The following is a 20,113-nucleotide window of genomic DNA, read 5'->3' as shown; positions in this document are numbered from 1 at the left end:
GTGAGAGAGAAAAAGATCCTCTGGCTATATTCTATACAAAGAAACCAACCACCAATCTAGGAATTATTTCCAAATCATCAGTGTGTATGTTAAATCATATGCTGGTTCGTACAAAGGTCAAAAAATCAATATTAAAATAGTGTATGGGATAGGGAAGAGAAAGAAGGAGTAACGAGAGCTTCGTCTCAAGATAGACACTTCCAGATACATAAAGGGTCTTTGCCCGCCTACAACAAATGCGCATGCTCAGAACACTAAGTTCTCTAAAAAAACACTCCCTCCCCCCAAGGGGGCGGGACCTCACGTGCTGGCTCTTTAGCCCCAACGCCGGTTGAGCTGGGAGTAGAGCAAAACGGTAGTGACGTCACTGAGTTAGCGCCTCAGCGCGCCCGCCTTGGTTATCTTCCAGAGCAAAAAAGAGCTGGGGCAGAAGGATCTGGGAAGCCGGAGAGGAGGAGAAGGAAGTAGGCCGGCCGCTGTTGAGTTGCCTCACTTCCCACTGCCTCCACATACCCACTTACTGAAGCTCGCCACCATGCCGCTCCCTGCTGCCCTTCAGTCCCGCCTCGCCAAGCGAGGGCTCCTCAAGCTGGTGGAACCCGAGCCAGAAGAAGAAATCATTGCTGAGGACTATGACGACGACCCCGTGGACTACGAGGCCACTCGCCTCGAAGGCCTGCCCCCCAACTGGTACAAAGTCTTTGACCCGGTGTGCGGCCTTCCCTACTACTGGAACGTGGAGACGGACCTCGTGTCCTGGCTCAACCCCCACGACCCCAGCTCAGTCATCACCAAGGCGGCCAAGAAACTCAAAGGCAACTTGGAGCCAGAAGAAAAGATGGACTGCAGCCACGAGAAGCCGGAACGAGGCTACGAGCGGCCCGAGCGCGGCTACGACAAGTCGTCGGAGCGAGGAGGCTATGACAAGGGGGACCGCACCTACGACAAGCTGGAGCACAGGTATGAGAAGCTGGAGAGGGAGGAGGTCAAGGAGCGGCGCTATCACCGCCGGGAGGAGCTGGCCCCCTATGCCAAGAGCAAGAAAGGCAGCCGCAAGGACGAAGAGATGGACCCCATGGATCCCAGCACCTATTCGGATGCACCGCGGGGCACCTGGTCCACGGGGCTCCCCAAGAAGAACGAGGCCAAGACGGGCGCAGACACCACGGCAGCCGGTCCCCTGTTCCAGCAGCGACCTTACCCTTCCCCCGGAGCCGTTCTGCGCGCCAACGCGGAGGCCTCCAGAGCCAAGCAGCAGGATTGAGCCAGCTGGCCAGCCCTAACTTCCCAGGGATCCACCACCTTTGTGTTCGCAGTAAATAAGACTTTTGGGGGGAAGAAAGGGGGATTATGGGTGCTGGGAGGTGGGTTGGGGAGAGGTAAGAAAAAGAAAAGAAGAGGAGCGCCGGCCTGACCTGTTTATAGTATACTCCCACCAAAATGGGAGATGGGACAAAATATTGACTATGACTTTTGGCATTTTTTAGAGAAGTTCTGCCAATGCAAACTAATCTATACTGGATATAAACACAATTTTCATGGCATTCAAGGATGACTTTTAAAAAATTCAGAAAGGAATCCTAAGCTTTAAAAATGAAAGGAACTATGAACATCATCTAATGATTTCTTAGCAAAGGACTTACTGAACTAAACCTCCTGGGGAGGAGAAAAGTTTCTTTGACCAAGTACCTCTACTGATTTCTTGGTCCCAGGAGCAGCAAGAAACAAAGCCCCCAAACCTTGCTCTCTACGAGCATTATATCCTTTTTCTGCTATATACTGGCACAGAAATACTTTGTAATTTTTGAGAAACCCTAAATGGGAACAAAAACTGAATAGTAATTTGTAATCTCTATCCAAAATCGAACCCAATCCTTGTAAAAATCAAAGTTGCAGGTCTGAGTCTTGGATTTATAGTTATTAGGAGACATTTGAATAGGGTTTTTGTTTTCCAAAGAACTTTCATATTCAATTGTCAGTGCTCTCTTTTCAAATCACTAAATATTGTAAACTTATCTTGTTTTAATTTTTGTATCCCCCAGTAGAATTTAAGGTTCTTGAAGTCAAGAACCTAGTTTGTTTGTTTTATCTCTGTGATTTTCAGTGCCTAACCTAGTGCCTTAAACTTAGTAGGCATATAATAAATGTTTGTTGAATGTAATGGACTAATTCTTTATTTTTGCAGATTACTAAACTAATAGGAGGGGAAAAGATTACAAAAGAACATGAATTATACTATTATAACAGGGTGACTGAAAAACTGGAAATTGCCAACTGAGGTAGTTTCCCATATTTAAGAGCATCATTATATCTATTGAATATATTAGTGGAAATATGAGAAAGGGAATGACTTTTATAAGCAATAATTGAAAGATATGAAGAGTATATGATTCTGCTGGGGCTACTCCTTATTTGTCAAAAAGAAAAAAAAAGCAACTGCATAATTAGTAGGAAAAAAACAGCTTTTAAAGTTCTACTTTGAGTGATTAAAGATTGTGATAAAGAATTGAATTAACAGATTGTGGAAATATGTTCATTTTGAGCATCAACACTAAATATACACATGAAACAAGGTATAGAACAGGAAAGCATGCTCGCTGAAAAATTTTCCAGTGTAATAAGTATGCACAAAATTCAAAGATATGAAAATTATTCTCTAAAGATAAAAGATTATTAATGTAGGTCTGTTTGCAGATGGCAGTGAGATTGCAACAAGATTCAGAACACTGCAAGGCATTCTGTGGTTCCACAAAAGAAATTGTCCTGGAAATTAACTTGTGCAAAATAAAAGTGAATTTTTAGAAGGTGGGTAGGATGGGAGAAGAGGGAACAGAAGTAGCTAGGATTGGGAGAAAAAGGGTAAGAGATTCAGGAGAGTAGTGATGAACTCTCACAAAGTCCATGGAGAATAGTAATAACTAGTCTCAGAGGTGGGCTGTTTGAGAATCAGACAAAAACAATAAAAGGAAGGGACTGATAAAAGAGATCTTTCCCCAGAATGAAAAGGATACCACTACAGAACATGCCAGTGAGGTAGGAAGCAAATGTCTAGTAAGTATTTAGAAGCTTTGAAATCGGAAATTAAATTTGAAAGATCTTTGCATATTAGGGAACTACATTTTAAGAAATGGTTGCCCTTCCCAGGTATACATCCTACTCCCAGAAAAAGGCATGTATGAATACCCAAAGCCAGCAAGAGCCAGGGTAATTCTGAATAACAGAAGAGAAAGAATAACAATCTTTACAAAGTACAAAATTATTCCTGGCAGTAGTTGGACTATATAGGATTTCATTTGACAAACTTTAATGATTTTTATAACCATTTTGGTAAAATCCACAAAGACAATAATAGAAGTGAGAAAAAAGGGAGCTAAAAGTTGAACCTTTACCCTCAGGAGATACACAATTTAAAATAAATAGGCATGAATCCAAAAATAAACTTCCAAGTATACAAACATGGATTAAGACAAAACAATGAAAAACTTAGAAAAGTTCACAAAAAGAATGCTTCATGGCACAAGGTGAAAATCGAAAGAAGAAATATGTGAATTAAGGCAAATAGACAACATTTGCACAAGAGAAAATTTAGGTAAATTCAAAGAACTTCAGATATAGCTAAATGGAAGGGAATACCTATGACAATAAACTTAACAGCATAATAATGTAAATAAAATGAATCATAGGAACAGGTTATTTAAAAGACTGAAAAGGAAAGGAATTTACAGAAATATCAAAAATTTATGGAAGAAAATACGAACTAAAAATCATGCCTTTAAATATGAATGGATTACAATCCAATGAAATGAGAGAATCTGAAAAATAAAACTTGGAAAAATGAAAAAAAGTTGTCAGTGGCATTTATTATGACTTTGCTCCTCCCCCTACAAATATATTCAAGAAGAAATAAGTTCCTACCTTCAAGGAGTTTACACTTTTAATTCAATGGAGAGTGGAGAGAGGGAGGTATCCACTCTTGGTAAATGATGGTAAAAATCTCAAAAAAAAAAAAAAAAAGAAAAAGTAAAACTGAGAAAGGAAAAAAAATGAGTTTGGAACAAAACTTGCAATGAAACAGGTGATTCCCCCAAAACAAAAACAGGTGTTACAATCATCTTGTCAGACAAAACAAAAATTAAAATTCATAATGTTGAGAGAGATAAAAAGGGAAATTATATTATGCTTAAGTAAACCAATATAATACTAAACACATACCAAATGGGCTAGCATCTGAATTTATAAATAAAACATTAACAGAATTGCAAAAAAACCTAGTTATGAGAATTGTATGAGACTTTATTTTCTCATTTTTCTCAGACTCTCAGAATTAAACAAAGATAACAAAAGTCAGAGGGGAAAATAGAGACCTGAATAAACATCTGCTAAAGAAGACCTCAAGAACTTAGGGCATCTTCTGGATGACTCTGTATTCATCCTTTACTTTCAAAAGGACCAAAAATATCAAAGCTTAAATTGGATTTAAGTGAGATAAAGTTGCATAAAATCCTTAGCTTCATTCAAGTATCACTGAAATCTAGTGGCAAGACAAGATAATTATCAGTGGCTGCAGATGTAGTGAATGATCTTTGTATCTTCAGTATCTGACCAAGCTCTTAAGTGTTCCACAGTACCTGCTGTAGTCTTCATAGCTATGGGTTTGAAGCCTGTCAGTTACTTGAAGCTTATTGGTTATCCTCAACCTAGTTTAGCCTGTATAGAAAGATAGTTTTAACATGGTGTGTCCATTGTGCATTCTACAGCTTTTTGGAGCCCCGGTGTTATGATCATACCAAAAATATGGCGATGCAGACAAAACAGTCCTCTGTGGGAAAAATTGGATCTTTGAAAACTCGCATTAAAAAAAAAAGACAAATGAAGTATTATGTATGCAATTTAACCACTAGAAAATCAACAAGGACTAAAATAAAAGAAATAATAAAAATTAGAAGAAAAATAGCTCAGAAAAAAAGCAAAAACTACAGAAGGAAAACATTTTTAAAGGACAAAATTTATAAAACTTTAGGAAACGTAAAAAAAAAAAAAAAACCTAGAAAATTAAATGCCAAAATGAAAAATAAAGTGAAATCACAAGAGAAATGAAATTTTTAAAAAATCAGAACTAATGGTACAAAATGTATTGCTAGCAGAATCTAAAATGTAAAAGAAAAAGGAGATAATTAAACAATCCAATTACAATCAATTAAATTGAACAAGTTACAAGGGAATAAACAGTGAAAATAAACCCTGGTCCAGATAGATTTACCTATGAATTTTATAAACATTTTGAGGGTAGTTATTACCTATACAACAGAAGTTATTCTCAAAAATTCAGCAACAATTTATACTTTTAAATTCCATTTGTAAAACAATCATAGTCAGTACATAAACCATGGAAGGAAAAAGCAAAGAAAAAACTAGAGAGTAGTATCAATAATAAATGTTGATTCAAACATTAAAAAAGACTAGAGCAATATGTAAAAATAATTATTATAAAATTTAGATCCAAATAGGCATTTATATTAATCATGTAAAGATATTGCATGTTAGGAAAAATTGCATAATTAGTAATAGTTTCAAAAATATTGCACATGATTTTATCAAAAGCTAAATAAAAGCACAAAACTTAAACTTTTACAAAGTGCAGATGTAAATGACATTTTTATGAAGACCAAAAATAGCATTATTTTCATTAGAGAAAAACCCACTTGATTAATAGGCGGAAGACTAAGGCTTTGGAAAATTGCCCAACAGGCATATTTGATGTATTGGTTGGTTTTACTGTCTGCTTTTTTCTCTCTTTAAATCTTTGTTATAGGAATGATTTACTGGGTAGAGGAAGATGATGGTAGAGGGAGATATATATATATTCTCTTCTAAAATGTGATCTAAATCTAAAAGAAAATGGCTACATTAAAGAGGACCGACTATCCTAAGGAGATCAGGACATCTTAGACATGTGCTGTATGGAAGCTCACTTTCAGTAGTAGACGAGAAGTAGCTAAGGTGGAAATAAAAACATGTGATCCCAAGAAGTTCAGAGCTTTGGCTTTTTGGATATGATCTATGAAGGTCCAGGTGAGAGGATGAGGCAGCAGCAAAAAAAGGAAGGATGGAAGAAATGTGATTTTATTAACTTGACTACAATCTAATTACATATGAGTCATACAAATATATGTTGAGTTTAAATTTTCTAGACTTGGCTTAAGCCCAAAATTTGATTCACTTATTTTCCATAAAACTATATGAGGGAGGAGTAGGGAATAAACAACAGTTCCATCTACAAAATATTAAAAGCATTTTAAGACCAATTAGGATCCTCAGGAAAGCTTAAGTATTGAGAAAAGATCATCAAAGTTGACAATTGAAAAATAATAGATGAATTTTATTTCTTTTAGCCAATCAAAAAGAAGAAACAGAGGAAACGCATTTCTGGCTCAGTATTTTAGAAGTAATGAAGTAATTGATGAATTCAACCCTGGCTTTCAGGAAGCTGGCAAAAAGACAGCTGTATATTTTATAATCTGAGAAAATGAAAAGAATGGAGGGTTTGTGATCTTGTTATATAAGCAATATACCTTTCTAAAAGGTTTGTATCATACATTATCTTTTTTCTTGCTGATTTTCTGAAGAACAAGCCCATAATGTAAATGTTAATTTTTGTAATATTTTCATTTAACTTAAGAGAGATCTACTAATCCACAATTTATGTGCATATTTTATGAATACTGATCAAAACAAAAATTTGGCAGTAAATTACAGATTGAGTGCACATTGAATCAAATAGATGCAAATCAGATATGGATGATTTAGGCTAATTTCTGCTTTCTCATTCCCTCTAGCAACTATAATGAAAAGTATTTGGCAAGTACTTTATGTGGATATGTATGGTAAAACCCATTAGCTGAACTAGAAGGGATGTAATCATTACCTTTTAAAGAAAATTACTGAAGTAAAATAGAGGCCAGAGTTTATGAAATGATTGAGGGCTGGATTTCTCTCTGTCTCTCTGTCTCTGTTTCTGTGTCTGTCTCTGTCTCTCTCTCTCTCTCAAATAAAAACTAGAGAAAAAGAAGATGAGAACATATATAAGTACATGATGAATAAACATTTTTAAATATAAAAAATTAACTAAATATATTTGAGAAGAATGGAGTGCATTAACAGTGATTGGAATTAGAAAATATTTCATGTAGAATGTAGTGCTTGACTTGTATTGAAGGAAAAGATAGTGTGTAAGGTAGAGATCAGGCAGCACTGCATGCCAGTCACGAGGGATCCTAATGCAAAGTCATGGAGATATATCATGATTGTAAAACAATGTTAACCTTCATTATACAGCCTCCAAATAGCATAGCGTCTAAATAGTTAAAGAAAAAGTTAAATGGAATGTAAAACTTTTTAGAGAGTAAAGTAGTCATTGTAGATAGACTGTGACATTGCTCTTTCAGAATTTGAGCAATCTGAAATAAAAGTTAAAAAAAGGAAAATGTGACTTTGAAAAGAATATATGAGTAAAAGCATTACTAGATTTGTGATTTTTGAATGGGAATTTTAGAAAATATGAATCTGTTTTAAAAGCACATAACACTTTTACAAAAAAATATGATATGCTGAGACATAAAGTGAGAAAGGTGTTGCTTGTCCTTTGCTTTTGAAAAGGAGCAATGATGTCTTGATTCATGGGTGAAGTGGAATTAAGGGAAGTAGAGTTGCACAAAGTCATGAGCTTTGTTTCTGAGTCACTGAAACTTAGTGTCAGGACAAAAGGCAAGACTGGAAATGGACCAGTATTACACAGATATCTTCCATGTCTGACCAACTTTTAATTACTCCACAGTGCCTGCTTCGGTCTCCTCATCTCACCAGTGAGTTTGACACCTATTGTTTACCTTCATTCTAGTCTAGTCAGGCCACTGAGGTGGTTTGCCAAATGTGGCCACTGTGCATGCTACAGCTTCTTAGAGCCACAAGTGAGAGTTGGATGATAGGTGAACTCCAAAGGGAACAAGCAACCCTGAAAAAGGTTGGCAAAGCCTCATACCAGAGGTGATAATCCTTCTGAACACTTACACCCATACATGGGAAAGTATTATATAATAAATATATCCACTAAGGAGGATTCTGAGAAGTTAGTAGATAGGTCAGAAAGTTTCAGATGCTCCAGATTTCCCCACAAAAAAATAAAACTCTGCCTAAGGACAAATATAAACCTGTGAAAAACAAACAAGACTGGAGGCAGAACAAGGATCCTTCTAGGATATCCAAAGAAACTCTGAAGGATGCTTCAGGATGGCTGTTTAACCAGTGTGAAGTATAAATACTTCCATGCTAGCTCTGTAGAAATAGCAACTGGGAAGCTATAGAGCTAGCTGGGTTCAGAGGTAACCTCTGATGGAACTCCAGAAACTTTCATCTCCCAAACAGTTTAGAGCATTTTGGGGTCTGAGTCTGGGAAAATTAAGGGAAGTCCTGCTGATAAGGAACACTAGACCCAGCTGTATTGTCGAGACTTTGTCCTGGGCAAGAAGGAACCAGCACATGTAGTAAATGCAAACACAGGGAAACAGTGATGCTGCTAGCTACCAGCACTTACAAGAAAGTGGAATTCTTGGTTTTGGGTTCCAGGTCAGAGGGCAGAACTGAAGTGGAGCCAAAGTCAACATCCTCCCTACTCCAGGACAAAAGGTGATTACACTAATATTTTAATTACTTCTTATTTTTTAAAATGAGCAAAGGAGAAAGTTATAATGGGAATAGGGAAGATGGGGTTCCTCTTCAGAGGAGGACATTAAAGTAAATAAAAAGCCTCTCTTACCCCAAAGATTAACATTACATAGTTACCTGCTCAAAAATAATTTATAGAATTCAAAAAAGACTTTAAAAAACAAATGAGACTGAGGGAAAACTAAAAAAATAATAGTAACAATCCAAGAAAAACAAGATTATAAAAGAAAGTCAAACTAGAAATGGTGAGCAGTCTTTTTTATTATTATTATTATTATAGCTTTTTATTTACAAGATATATGCATAGGTAATTTTTCAGCATTGACAGTTGCAAATCCTTTTGTTCCAACTTTTTCCTTCTTCCCCCTCCCCCTTCCCCAGATGGCAGGTTGATCAATATATGTTAAATATGTTAAAGTATAAATTAAATACAATATATGCATACATGTCCAAACAGTTATTTTGCTGTATAAAAAGAATCGGATTTTAAAATAGTATACAATTAGCCTGTGAAGGAAATTAAAAATGCAGGTGGATAAAAATAGAGGGATTAGGAATTCTATGTAGTGGTTCATAGTCATCTCCCAAAGTTCTTTCCCTGGGTGTAGCTGGTTCAATTCATTACTGCTCTGTTGGAATTGACTTGGTTCATCTGATTGTTGAAGAAGGCCATGTCCATCAGAATTGATCATCATATAGTATTGTTGTTGAAGTGTATAATGATCTCTTGGTCCTGCTCATTTCACTCAGCATCAGTTCGTGTAAGTCTCTTCAGGTCTCTCTGAAATCCTCCTGCTGATCATTTCTTACAGAACAATAATATTGCATAATATTCATATACCACAATTTATTCAGCCATTCTCCAATTGATGGGCATCCACTCAGTTTCCAGTTTCTGGCCACTACAAACCGGGCTGCTACAAACATTCTTGCACATACAGGTCCCTTTCCCTTCTTCAAAATCTCTTTGGGATATAAGCCTAGTAGTAACACTGCTGGATCAAAGGTATGCACAATTTGATAACTTTTTGATCATAGTTCCAAATTGCTCTCCAGAATGGCTGGATATAGTCACAATTCTACCAACAATGTGATCAGAGTCTTAAAGAAGATTATGACTGTTTAAAAATTAGAATTGGGCCAGGGGAAGCCAGTGAAGTTATGAGACCAAGAAATAATAAAACAAGAAATAAGAAAACAAAATATAAAGAATGAAAAAATAGAAACTGTGAAATATCTTGTAGGAAAAACAACAGATTTGAAGAACAGATCAAAAAGAAAAAAACAAAAATAAGTGGCCTACCTTCTGAAGGCTATGACCAAAAAAAGAAAAATAAAGAACTTTGACTTAATAATATGAGAAATAATTAAAGAAAAATTTCCTGAATGGATAAAACAAAAGGAGAAAGTAGAAATTAAAAATAAAAATCCACTAATCACCACTTCAAAAAGCTTCTTCAAGGAAAACATACATGAATATCATTAATAAATTTCAAAACCTCCAGATCAAAGAGAAAATTTTATACGCAGCAACAAAAATTCAAATATATTAGAGCTGCAATAAGAATTACATAGGACTTATCAGAAACTACAATAAAAGATTTCAGGTCCTGGAATACTATATATCAACAATCAAAAGAGTTAGAGTTGCCGTTGAAAATATTATATCCAATAAAATTAAATATAATATTGAATGAAACAAAAATGACATTCAATGAACTGTCAGTCTTGTCAGGATTTTGTCTCAAAAAAATCTGAACTCAATAAAAAATTTAACATAAGAGCCAATATCAAACAAGGAACTCAATAAGGACAAATTGTTTTGTTTTATATGTGGAATTGTAAACCCTATGTCTAAGATTGGCATAAGTAATTGGGTAGTCCAAAAGAAAGATTGGGAAGAGCTAACTATGATGTGACCAAAAAAAAAAAAAAAAGCCTAGGAAAAGGTTAAAAGAAAATTGGTGATTATGCTATATGAACGAGAGCAAAAACTAACATAGAGGAATTAGATGGGGAAGAATGCTGGTAGTTCTGAAATTCTACTCACATCTGAAATGGGTTAAAGAGGAAACAGTACAAATATATACCAAGAAGGATATAGTACCCTCCAAAAAAAAGTAGAGATAGTAGTGATTGATCTCAGACAAAGTCAAACTTAAAAGTTTTGGTTAAGAGAGAAAGTCACTTAAAAGTGATATTAGCAAATAAATTCAAATTTCAAAATAAACCTAAAGAAATTTTGAAAAGCAAAATTGAAAAAATAAATGCAAAGGTCTTTCAAAAAATAAAAATAAATCATTTGTCTATTGTGTACACAACTAGAAAATGAGATAATCAAGATTCAAATGAAAGGGAATTTCACAACAGAGAGAAAATTAGTTCAATTACCAAAATCTCTTATATCCAATTTTTAACAAAATTGAGAACTTAAAATAGATATCTCCAAAGATGGAAAATGACCAAAATAACAAAACAGGAAATAGATGTTATAAATAACCCAATCTTAGATAAATTGAGCAAATAGCATAAATTCCCAAAGGGAAGGAAAATGGATCTTAGACTAAATGAATTCCCAAGTGAATTCTAGAGTGAATTTAAAGAATAAGTTCTGTGCTATAGATATCAACCTTAATAAAATAGAAAGAGGAGGGAAAGACAAATATTATAGATAAGAAAAAATATGGTACTAGTATCCAAACTAGACAGAAGTAAGGCAATAAGAGAATTATAAATCATTATCACTAATAAATATTTAAAACATTTATAATAAAACATTTACAAAAAGGCTATATATCAATAGATCAAAAATTACTCTTTATGACCAAGTTGGACTAACACCAGGAATACAAATATGCTGTCGTATTTTAACAAAAATTGCAAAATTCTATCAACAGATACACGAAAAAAGAACTTCAAGTCAAATTAATAAGCATTTATTAAGGACTTATGATGTCAGGCCAAAAAAATTAGCCCAAGTAGCAGAGAATCGATCCATATTTTATAACTTCAGAAACTGCATTGAGTGCACAATAATATGCAACCAAAAAAAAAAATCTTGCACCAACACTCACTTTAAATTTGGCTTTGTCGCTTTTTCAAGTTGAAGAATTTACCATTGTGAAGTACCTGACTTTGATTCCATGTTTGTCCTCATTGATGGTGTTTGACAACTTGGCTGAAAACATTATGCTAAATCTGGAAAATTTCAGTCAGCTTTCGTATGAGCAATGGCTTCCCCAACACACCTTTGTGAATCTCAACTGGAATCAAATCAGCGCTGGTGCTTTGCCATACAAATTCAAAATCTCTTCTCCATATATGGAACTACCAGTTACAGCAAATGGAGAAGTTTTAGATGCTATGGATATTTACCTTCACAGTATATTTTCCAGGGATGTCCATACTGATAATGAGATTGACACACGTACTGCCAGAGCTCAGTGTTTGGGAGGCTCCAAAGCAAAGTGTGGGAGAGGAGATGTATTAGACTGACTAACCACACTGAAGGTCTACAGAGCCATTGTGTTGACCCAATTGTTGTGTGCCTATAAAACCTGTGCAGTCTATCAGCATCATGCCAGGAAACTGAATGACTTCCATTTGAATTTTCTTAAGAAGATTCTGAAGATCACCTGGCAGGATCAGATGCGAGATAAAATTGAATTAGCTCAGAGGATATGTGAGATGAGCAAAGTTAGAGTCCACCACAAATATCCATAGGGACTTTTTAAGTCCAACCTGTGACAAAATATTCTGAGCTCATTATCTGTCTGATCAGCACAGTTGGATATACTGTAACTTGATTCTAGAATACTGATTTTTTTTTTCAAAAATGAAGGACAACCACCATTATGTGCTTGGCATTGTACTAAGCTCTAAGGATACAAAGAAAAGCAAACAACAATCTCAGTTCTCAAGGATAAATTGAAGGTAATCAACCCAAAAGAGACACTAGCCAAAGGTAGAATTTTTGCATAGCTTTGAAAAAATCAAGTGACAGATGCAGTAGAAAAAAATTCCATACTTGGAAGACAACCAGTGATAATCCATGGATTCAGGAGGAGATGCAGTGTTTTGGAGGAGGAACAGTAAGGAAGCCAATAACACAGGATCTTAGATTAACAAAGCAGGCCTTGGGGCAGGGAATAAACAGTAGTAAAATTGGGAAAAGTAGCAAGGACTTTAAACACCAAACAGAATTTTATATTTGATCTAAAGGTTTTTTTTAGTATTTTTAAAATAAAATTTAATTCACAAAGGTAATTGAATAGTTGTAGGGTAGAGAATAAAATGGGGGAGGTGTGATATTGTCTGACCTCTACTTTCAGAAGATCAATTTGACATTGTAGACTGGAGTTCTGAAAGCTTTGAAGCAGGAATATTAATCAGATTGTTATTACAGTTATCAAGGCATTTAAAAATATACAGCATTTATTTATCTTTGAAATGCTAAAAAGTATGGAACAAAATAACTTTTCCTTACTGTTTTTAAGAGCAATGCCTAATAAAAACTAATGAATATGATATTCTAGTAATCAAGAAATCCAAAAAACTGCTGGAGAAAAGAATCCTTATTCAACAGGAGCCACTAGGAAAATTTATGTAATGGAAAATATATGTGATATACAGTTTATATACCATATTCCAAAATAAATTCTAAAAGAAGTTATTGTCTTTATATAAAATGTCACACCATAAAAAGATAGAGGGAATAAAATGTTAAAATTTTTCTAATATATCATCTATAAAGATTATAAAAGACAAAATAAATAATTTCATTATATAAAATGTAAAAGGTTTTAAACAGACTAAAATCAGTGCTAATAAAATCAGAAAAGTATGGTTTGTAATAAAAATGCTTGCAGTAAATATCTCTCCCAAAATATAGAGAATGAACAAAAGTCTAAGATTGGGTGATTCACTGAGATACATCAAAACATACATTGAGTTTTCAAAAAAAGAAAAGAAATGCAAGCTATCAACATCATTTATAAAATTTTTCTGTCATTAATAAACTGAGAAATCAGAATTAAAATAACTTAACAGATATCAACTCATTTATCAAATTGGCAACAATGGTTAAAAATGTAAAATCTCTATATCCTCTATGTAGGTATCTTAATTCATATATAGTAGAACTACAAATAGTTCTACATGGTACATAATTTGGAATTATGCAAGGAAAATTTTCTAAATCTTCTATGTCCTTCAGCATGATGATCCTACTACTGTGTTTATACTCTCAAGGAGATTAAAACAACTAGAAAAGACACATAATTATGTAATCACATGTGATGACAGAAAAATCTATAAAGTATGTATTCAACTATAGTGACTAAACAAATAATATTGTATTAATATTTTAGAAGATTACTGAGTCATAAAGAATAATTAATATGCAGAATTCAGAGAAATATTTTTATGAGTAATGTAGAATGGGGAAAAAAGGGGAAAATGGAACCAGAAGAACAATATAATTCATTCACTGTAACAATGAACTTGAAGAAAATAGAGAAAAAAGCAATGACAAATATCAATTATTAGTATCATATGATGAGATTAAATTTATTAGATTAATTTATACATTATTACATGAATGCATGAAAAAAAACTTTTAATGATCTAAGTGCTATATTGTGCCTAATGATACAAATATGAAAAAATATGGTTCTAGAACAAACAATATTCCTCCCCCATAAAAAAAAGTAGACACAGGTATAAGAAGGGATATATTTATGTCTTCTATATGCAGTATCTAACAAAATGTCTGAAACAAATTAGTTTCTAAGGTATGTGGTAACTAAAGAGGGCAGTAAAGTTGAAGAATTGTATATAAAGAAGATGAATTCAGGTCAAATAAATCAAGTAAGCAACTACTGAGTAATTGAGTTGAGTTCTTTTCCATATAATATTAATGAAGAAAAAGGGGAAGATTTCTAAATAGATTAAGTAATAGCAGCACAAAAAGACCAATGGGTTACACAGAAACATATAACTAATATAGCATCAATTAATTAAATATAAAATGTACTTACTTTTCAAGAAGACTCAATAAAATAGCTTCTTGGCTTTCCCTCTTTTTTGAAACTTGTTTAAAATTTTATTTGCTTTTTAATTTTTGTAAGAATTATTCTCTCCATAAAGGAGGGAAAGGGACCCACATATGCAAAACTATTTGTGGCAGCCCTTTTTATAGTGACAAGAAACTGGAAACTGAATGGATGCCCATCAGTTGGAGAATGGCTGAATAAGTTATGGTATATGAATGTTATGGAATATTATTGTTCTATAAAAAATAATCAGCAGGATGTTTTCAGAAAGGCCTAGAGAGACTTACATAAACTGATGCTGAGTGAAATGAGTAGAACCAAGAGTTCATTGTACACCGCAACAGATTATATGAAGATCAATTCTGATGGATTTGGCTCTTTTCAACAAAAAGAGGCCAGTTCCAATGCTCTTGTGATGCAAAGATCCATCTACACCCAGAGAGAGGACTGTGGGAACTGAGGGATCACAACATAACATTTTCATTCTTTTTGTTGTTGTTTGCTTGCATTTTGTTTTCTTTCTCATATTTTTTTCCTTTTTGTCTGATTTTTCTTGTGCAGCACAATAATTTTGGAAATATGTATAGAAGAATTGCACATGTTTAAATATATTGTATCACTTGCCATTTAGGGCAAGGGATAGGGGGAAGGGAGGGAAGAATTTGGACCACAAGGTTTTACAAAGGTCAGTGTAGAAAAATTTTCTGTGCATAAGTTTTAAAAATAAAAAGCTTTAGTAAAACAACAACAAAAAAAGGTGAATGTTGAAAATTATACATGCATATATTTTGAAAATACAAAGCTTTAATAATAAAAGAATTATCTCTTTCTCCCCACCCCAACTCCTGTCACTCCAGAAAATAATTTTTAAAAGAGAAAGAAAACCTCACTACAAATGTTCATAATCCAAAAAGACAAATTCCCACATGGCCATGAACAAAGAGTTTTCTCATTCTGTATTTCAATTCTATTATGTCTGTGAGGAGGTGGATAGTATGTTTCATCTTCAGTCCTTCATGAGTGCATTGATCATTGTTCTAAGGTCTTTTAAAGTTATTTTTCCTTCTGAGTTATATCCTTCTTTCTTCAATATGTTTGAATTCACAGGTTCAGCAGTGCTATTTATTTTCCATATAGGTTTGGACAAGTAACTTACTGTCTTTGGGTCTCAATTTCCTCATCTATAAAATGACAAAATTGGACTAGATGGTCTTGAACAGCCATCCCATTTGTAAATTTTAGAATTCAAGACAGATGAAAACAAGAGTCTGTTGTGTAATTTTTAAAGATTATTCTAAAAGGCTCAGAAGTGTAAATGATCCAATGGCCTAAAATTCTGTGATATCTTCTTAGATAGTACACCTGGTCAATTATAATCATAAATCTTATCTTACTTGTCTGAATTCACAAAGAAGTAAAGAGAAGAACTGATCTTGTGAAGCTAAGTTTAGTGCTATTTCCACTATACCAAATGGCCTTCCATTAAAACTCAATTGACTGTAGAAGCTCTTTATGACTCTCTGATAACATAAATAGAATTAAGGTTTAATTGTTTGATTCATATATGTTGATCATATATTATAATGGTCCTATGTTTCTCTGTGATCCATTGGTTTCCTTGTACAGTTATTATTTAATATATTTTAAAATCTACTTATTTGAAATTTGAAACTAATTCATTGATTGGTCATTTAGTTAATAAGTTATTCAGTATTTCCATTTCTCTTCCTCTTCTAGGCTTTTGACATTTCGGTACTTTCTAGCACCTACTAGGAAAGAAAAAAATTGTGAAATTTGACTTGGTCAATTCTTTTTTAAAATTTAATTTAATAATTTACTTTTTCTCAATTACATGTAAAAACAATTTTAACTTTTTTTTCAAATTTTGAGTAAAAAGAAATGTTAACATTGTTTTTATATGTAATTGGGAAAAATAAAATATTAAATGAGATTTTTAAAAAATCTACTTTCTAAAAAAATTGAGTTCAAATTCTCTCCCTTCCTCTCTTTCCTCCTCAAGAATTCTCACTATTCTATACTTTTCTATCAATTGAGCTTAGGTTCCAGAAATATCCAGTACCTTTTACATTGTCTAAGAAATCCCTTGTCTTTTGCCCAGGATACTAGATCCCTGAACTTTTAATGGCCAGGATAAAGGTGTCAGTCCACAACACAATAGCCAAAGTCAACTATGAAGATGTCCTCATCCTCAGAGGTGGCAGTTTTCAGAAGTCAAAGCTATAATCATATAAAAATTATATAAGAAAAAGACAAATTAAAACAACTCTGAGGTGCCATCTCATACCTATCAGAATTATAAATTTTGGAGGGGATGAGAAAAAATAGGTACCTTAATAAATTGTTGGTAGAATAGTGGACTGTCCAACCATTCTGGAAAACAATTTGGAATTAGGCCAAAAGGGCTATAAAATTAAATACTACTGTTAATATGGTGAAGAAAAAGGACTTATTTTTAGAAAAAAATTATATAGCAGCTCTTTTTGTGGTGGCAAAGAATTGGAAATCAAAGGGATGCTCATCAGTTGGAAAATGGTTGAAGAAGTTGTGACATGTGGTTGTGATAAAGCACTATTGTGTTATAAGAAATAATAGTTTCAAGGGGAAAAACATACCAACATCTCTATGAAGTTATGTGAAGTGAACTGTGAAGAACTAGGAGATCATTGTGCATTATAAAATCAATGTTGTAATGATCATCAACTATAAAAGTCTTGGCTTCTCTGAATACAAGGATTCAAAATAATTCCAAAGGACTCATGGTGAAAAAGGCTATCCACCTCCAGAGAGAGAGAGAGCTACTGAATTCTGAGTATAAATTGAAGTACAATTTTCTCACATTATTTTTTCTGCAATATGGCTAATATGGAAATATGTTTTGACTGATTTCACATGCATAATTGATATATTGCTTGTCTTTTTAATGTGTAATGGAGGGTTTGAGAAAGAAGAAGATAATTTGGAACTCAAAATGTTAAAAAATGTTTAAAGTGACCCATACCTAACACCATATACCAAGATAAGGGTCATGATTTATACATAAAGAGAGGTATTATAAGCAAATTATAAGCAAATTAAAAAAAACAAAAGATAGCTTACCTCTCAGATCTGTGGAGAATGAAAGAATCCATGTCAAAGAAGAACTGGAACTTATAATTGAACAAAAAATGGATAATTTTGATTATATTAAGTTAAAAAGGTTTTGTACAAACAGAACTAATGCAGAAAAAATTAGAAGGAATGTAATAAACTGGGAAACCATTTTTACATTCAAGGGTTCTGATAAAGGCCTCATTCCTAAAATATAGAGAGAATTGCCTCAAATTTATAAGAATTCAAGCCATTCCCAATTGATAAATAGTCAAAGGATATGAACAGACAATTTTCATATGAAGAAATTGAAAACATTTCAAGTCATATGAAAAGGTGCTCTAAATCACTATTGATCAGAGAAATGCAAATTAAGACAACTCTGAGGTATTACTACACATGTCTTAGATTGGCTAAAATGACAGGAATAATATTGATAAATGTTGGAGGAGATGTGGGAAAACTGGGACACTAATACATTGTTGGTGGAGTTGTGAATTGATTCAATCATTCTGGACAGCAATTTGGAACTATGCCTAAAGGGCTATCAAAATGTGCATACCTTTTGATCCAGCAGTGTTTCTCCTGGGCTTATATCCCAAAAAGATCATAAAGAGGGAAAGAGACTCACCTGTGCAGTCTTTTTTATAGTGGTAAGAAACTGGAAACTGAGTGGATGCCCATCAGCTGGAGAATGGCTGAATAAGTTATGGTATATAACTATTATCGAATATTATTGTTCTATAAGAAATGATTAGCAGGATGATTTCAGAGAGGCTTGGAGAGACTTAACATGAATTAATGGTAAGTGAAATGAGTAGAACCAGGATATCATTGTACACAGCAACAAGAAGATTATACGGTGATCAATTCTGATGGACATGGCTCTTTTCAACTATGATTTGATTCAGGTCAGTTCCAAATGATCTTGTGATGAAGAGAACCATGTACACCCAGAAAGAGGACTATGGGTATTGAGAGTGGATCACAACATATTATTTTCACTCTTTTTGTTGTTTGCTTGAGTTATGATTTCTTTCTCATTTTTTTTCCCTTTTTGATCTGGTTTTCTTGTGTGGCAAGATAACTATATAAATATGTATTCATATATTGGATTTAATATATATTTTAACATGTTTAATATATATTGGATTATTTGCCATCTAAGGAAAGAGAGAAGAAATCTGGAATGCAAGATTTTGCAAGGGTCAGTGTTGAAAAATTATCCATGTATATGTTTTGAAAATAAAAAAAAAAACTTTTAAAATAGATAAATGTTTAATTTTATATACTTTAAACATTTATCTATTTTAAAAGTTTTTTTATTTAGAAAATAATTTATTAGAAAATAACAAATATGTATAGTTAAGAAAAATAAATGAACCTATTGACAGCATCTGAGAATTCATGCTCATTAAGTTCCTCTAGTCCATTATCTCTCTGAGATGAAGTTGGAGATAAGTTTTGTTTCATCATATAGCTTTCAAAGTTATGATTAATTCTCAGATCTTTCAAAGTTTTTTCTTTCATTATTATTATGATCATTACATGAATTATTTTTCTATTTATGCTCATATTTTGAGTTCTGCAGAAGTTTTTACAAATCTTTGTATATTTCTTTGACTACATCATATTTCTTTTTGTCTGTTTTACTTTTTGTTTTTCACTACAACAAAAAGTTTTACTATACATATTCTTTCCCTATGACCCTGGCTACCTTGAAGATGTATCCTACTAGTAGTATTGCTGTATCAAAGAGTATTTTAGTAACTTTTGAGGCATAGTTATGATTTGCTTTCCAGAATGGTTGAACCAGTGTGCAGCTCTAACACCAATGCAATAATAAGTTATATAATTTCCAAGATATTCATCTCTATTTTATTTTATATTATTCTTAACCCAGTTAGAAATGAGATTAAGTTTGGGATTCAGTCTGCAGAATATAAACAGACTATTAACTTTTTCCTTTATCCACAGTATTTTTAAATTCCATTGGCATTGATTTTCTTTTAGGTTATTTGTTCCCAACAATGGAAAATGTATATCTAAAATTTGTGCCAGAATATGTCAGTTATTCTACAGGACCAATGAAGAACAGAATCAAGCAAGCATGTAAGTAAGGGCACAAAGTTAATTTTTGCTTAGATTATCAAAGTGATTTAGATAAAAAGTGGTAGTTTTTTATATATATATATATATATATATATGTGTGTGTGTGTGTGTGTGTGTGT

General features: G+C 33.3%; 1 protein-coding gene across 1 annotated transcript; it reads left to right on the top strand.

Moving 5' to 3' along the window:
* The first annotated feature begins 397 nt into the window (after positions 1 to 397).
* LOC127553942 (polyglutamine-binding protein 1-like) lies at positions 398 to 2,097 on the top strand. Its single transcript, XM_051985070.1, has one exon. The coding sequence runs from the start codon at positions 536 to 538 to the stop codon at positions 1,262 to 1,264; it is 729 nt and encodes a 242-aa protein (XP_051841030.1). The 5' UTR covers positions 398 to 535; the 3' UTR covers positions 1,265 to 2,097.
* Positions 2,098 to 20,113: the final 18,016 nt, after the last annotated feature.

The sequence above is a fragment of the Antechinus flavipes genome, chromosome 3 (assembly GCF_016432865.1).
Source record: "Antechinus flavipes isolate AdamAnt ecotype Samford, QLD, Australia chromosome 3, AdamAnt_v2, whole genome shotgun sequence".
Taxonomy (NCBI): Eukaryota; Metazoa; Chordata; class Mammalia; order Dasyuromorphia; family Dasyuridae; genus Antechinus; species Antechinus flavipes.
Note: the sequence above shows the minus strand (reverse complement) of the source record. Positions and strands in the feature narration are given on the sequence as shown.

What these genes read in the sequence shown, in the direction of transcription:
- LOC127553942 (XM_051985070.1), top strand. Translation starts at nt 536, where the DNA reads ATGCCGCTCCCTGCTGCCCTTCAGTCCCGCCTCGCCAAGCGAGGGCTC.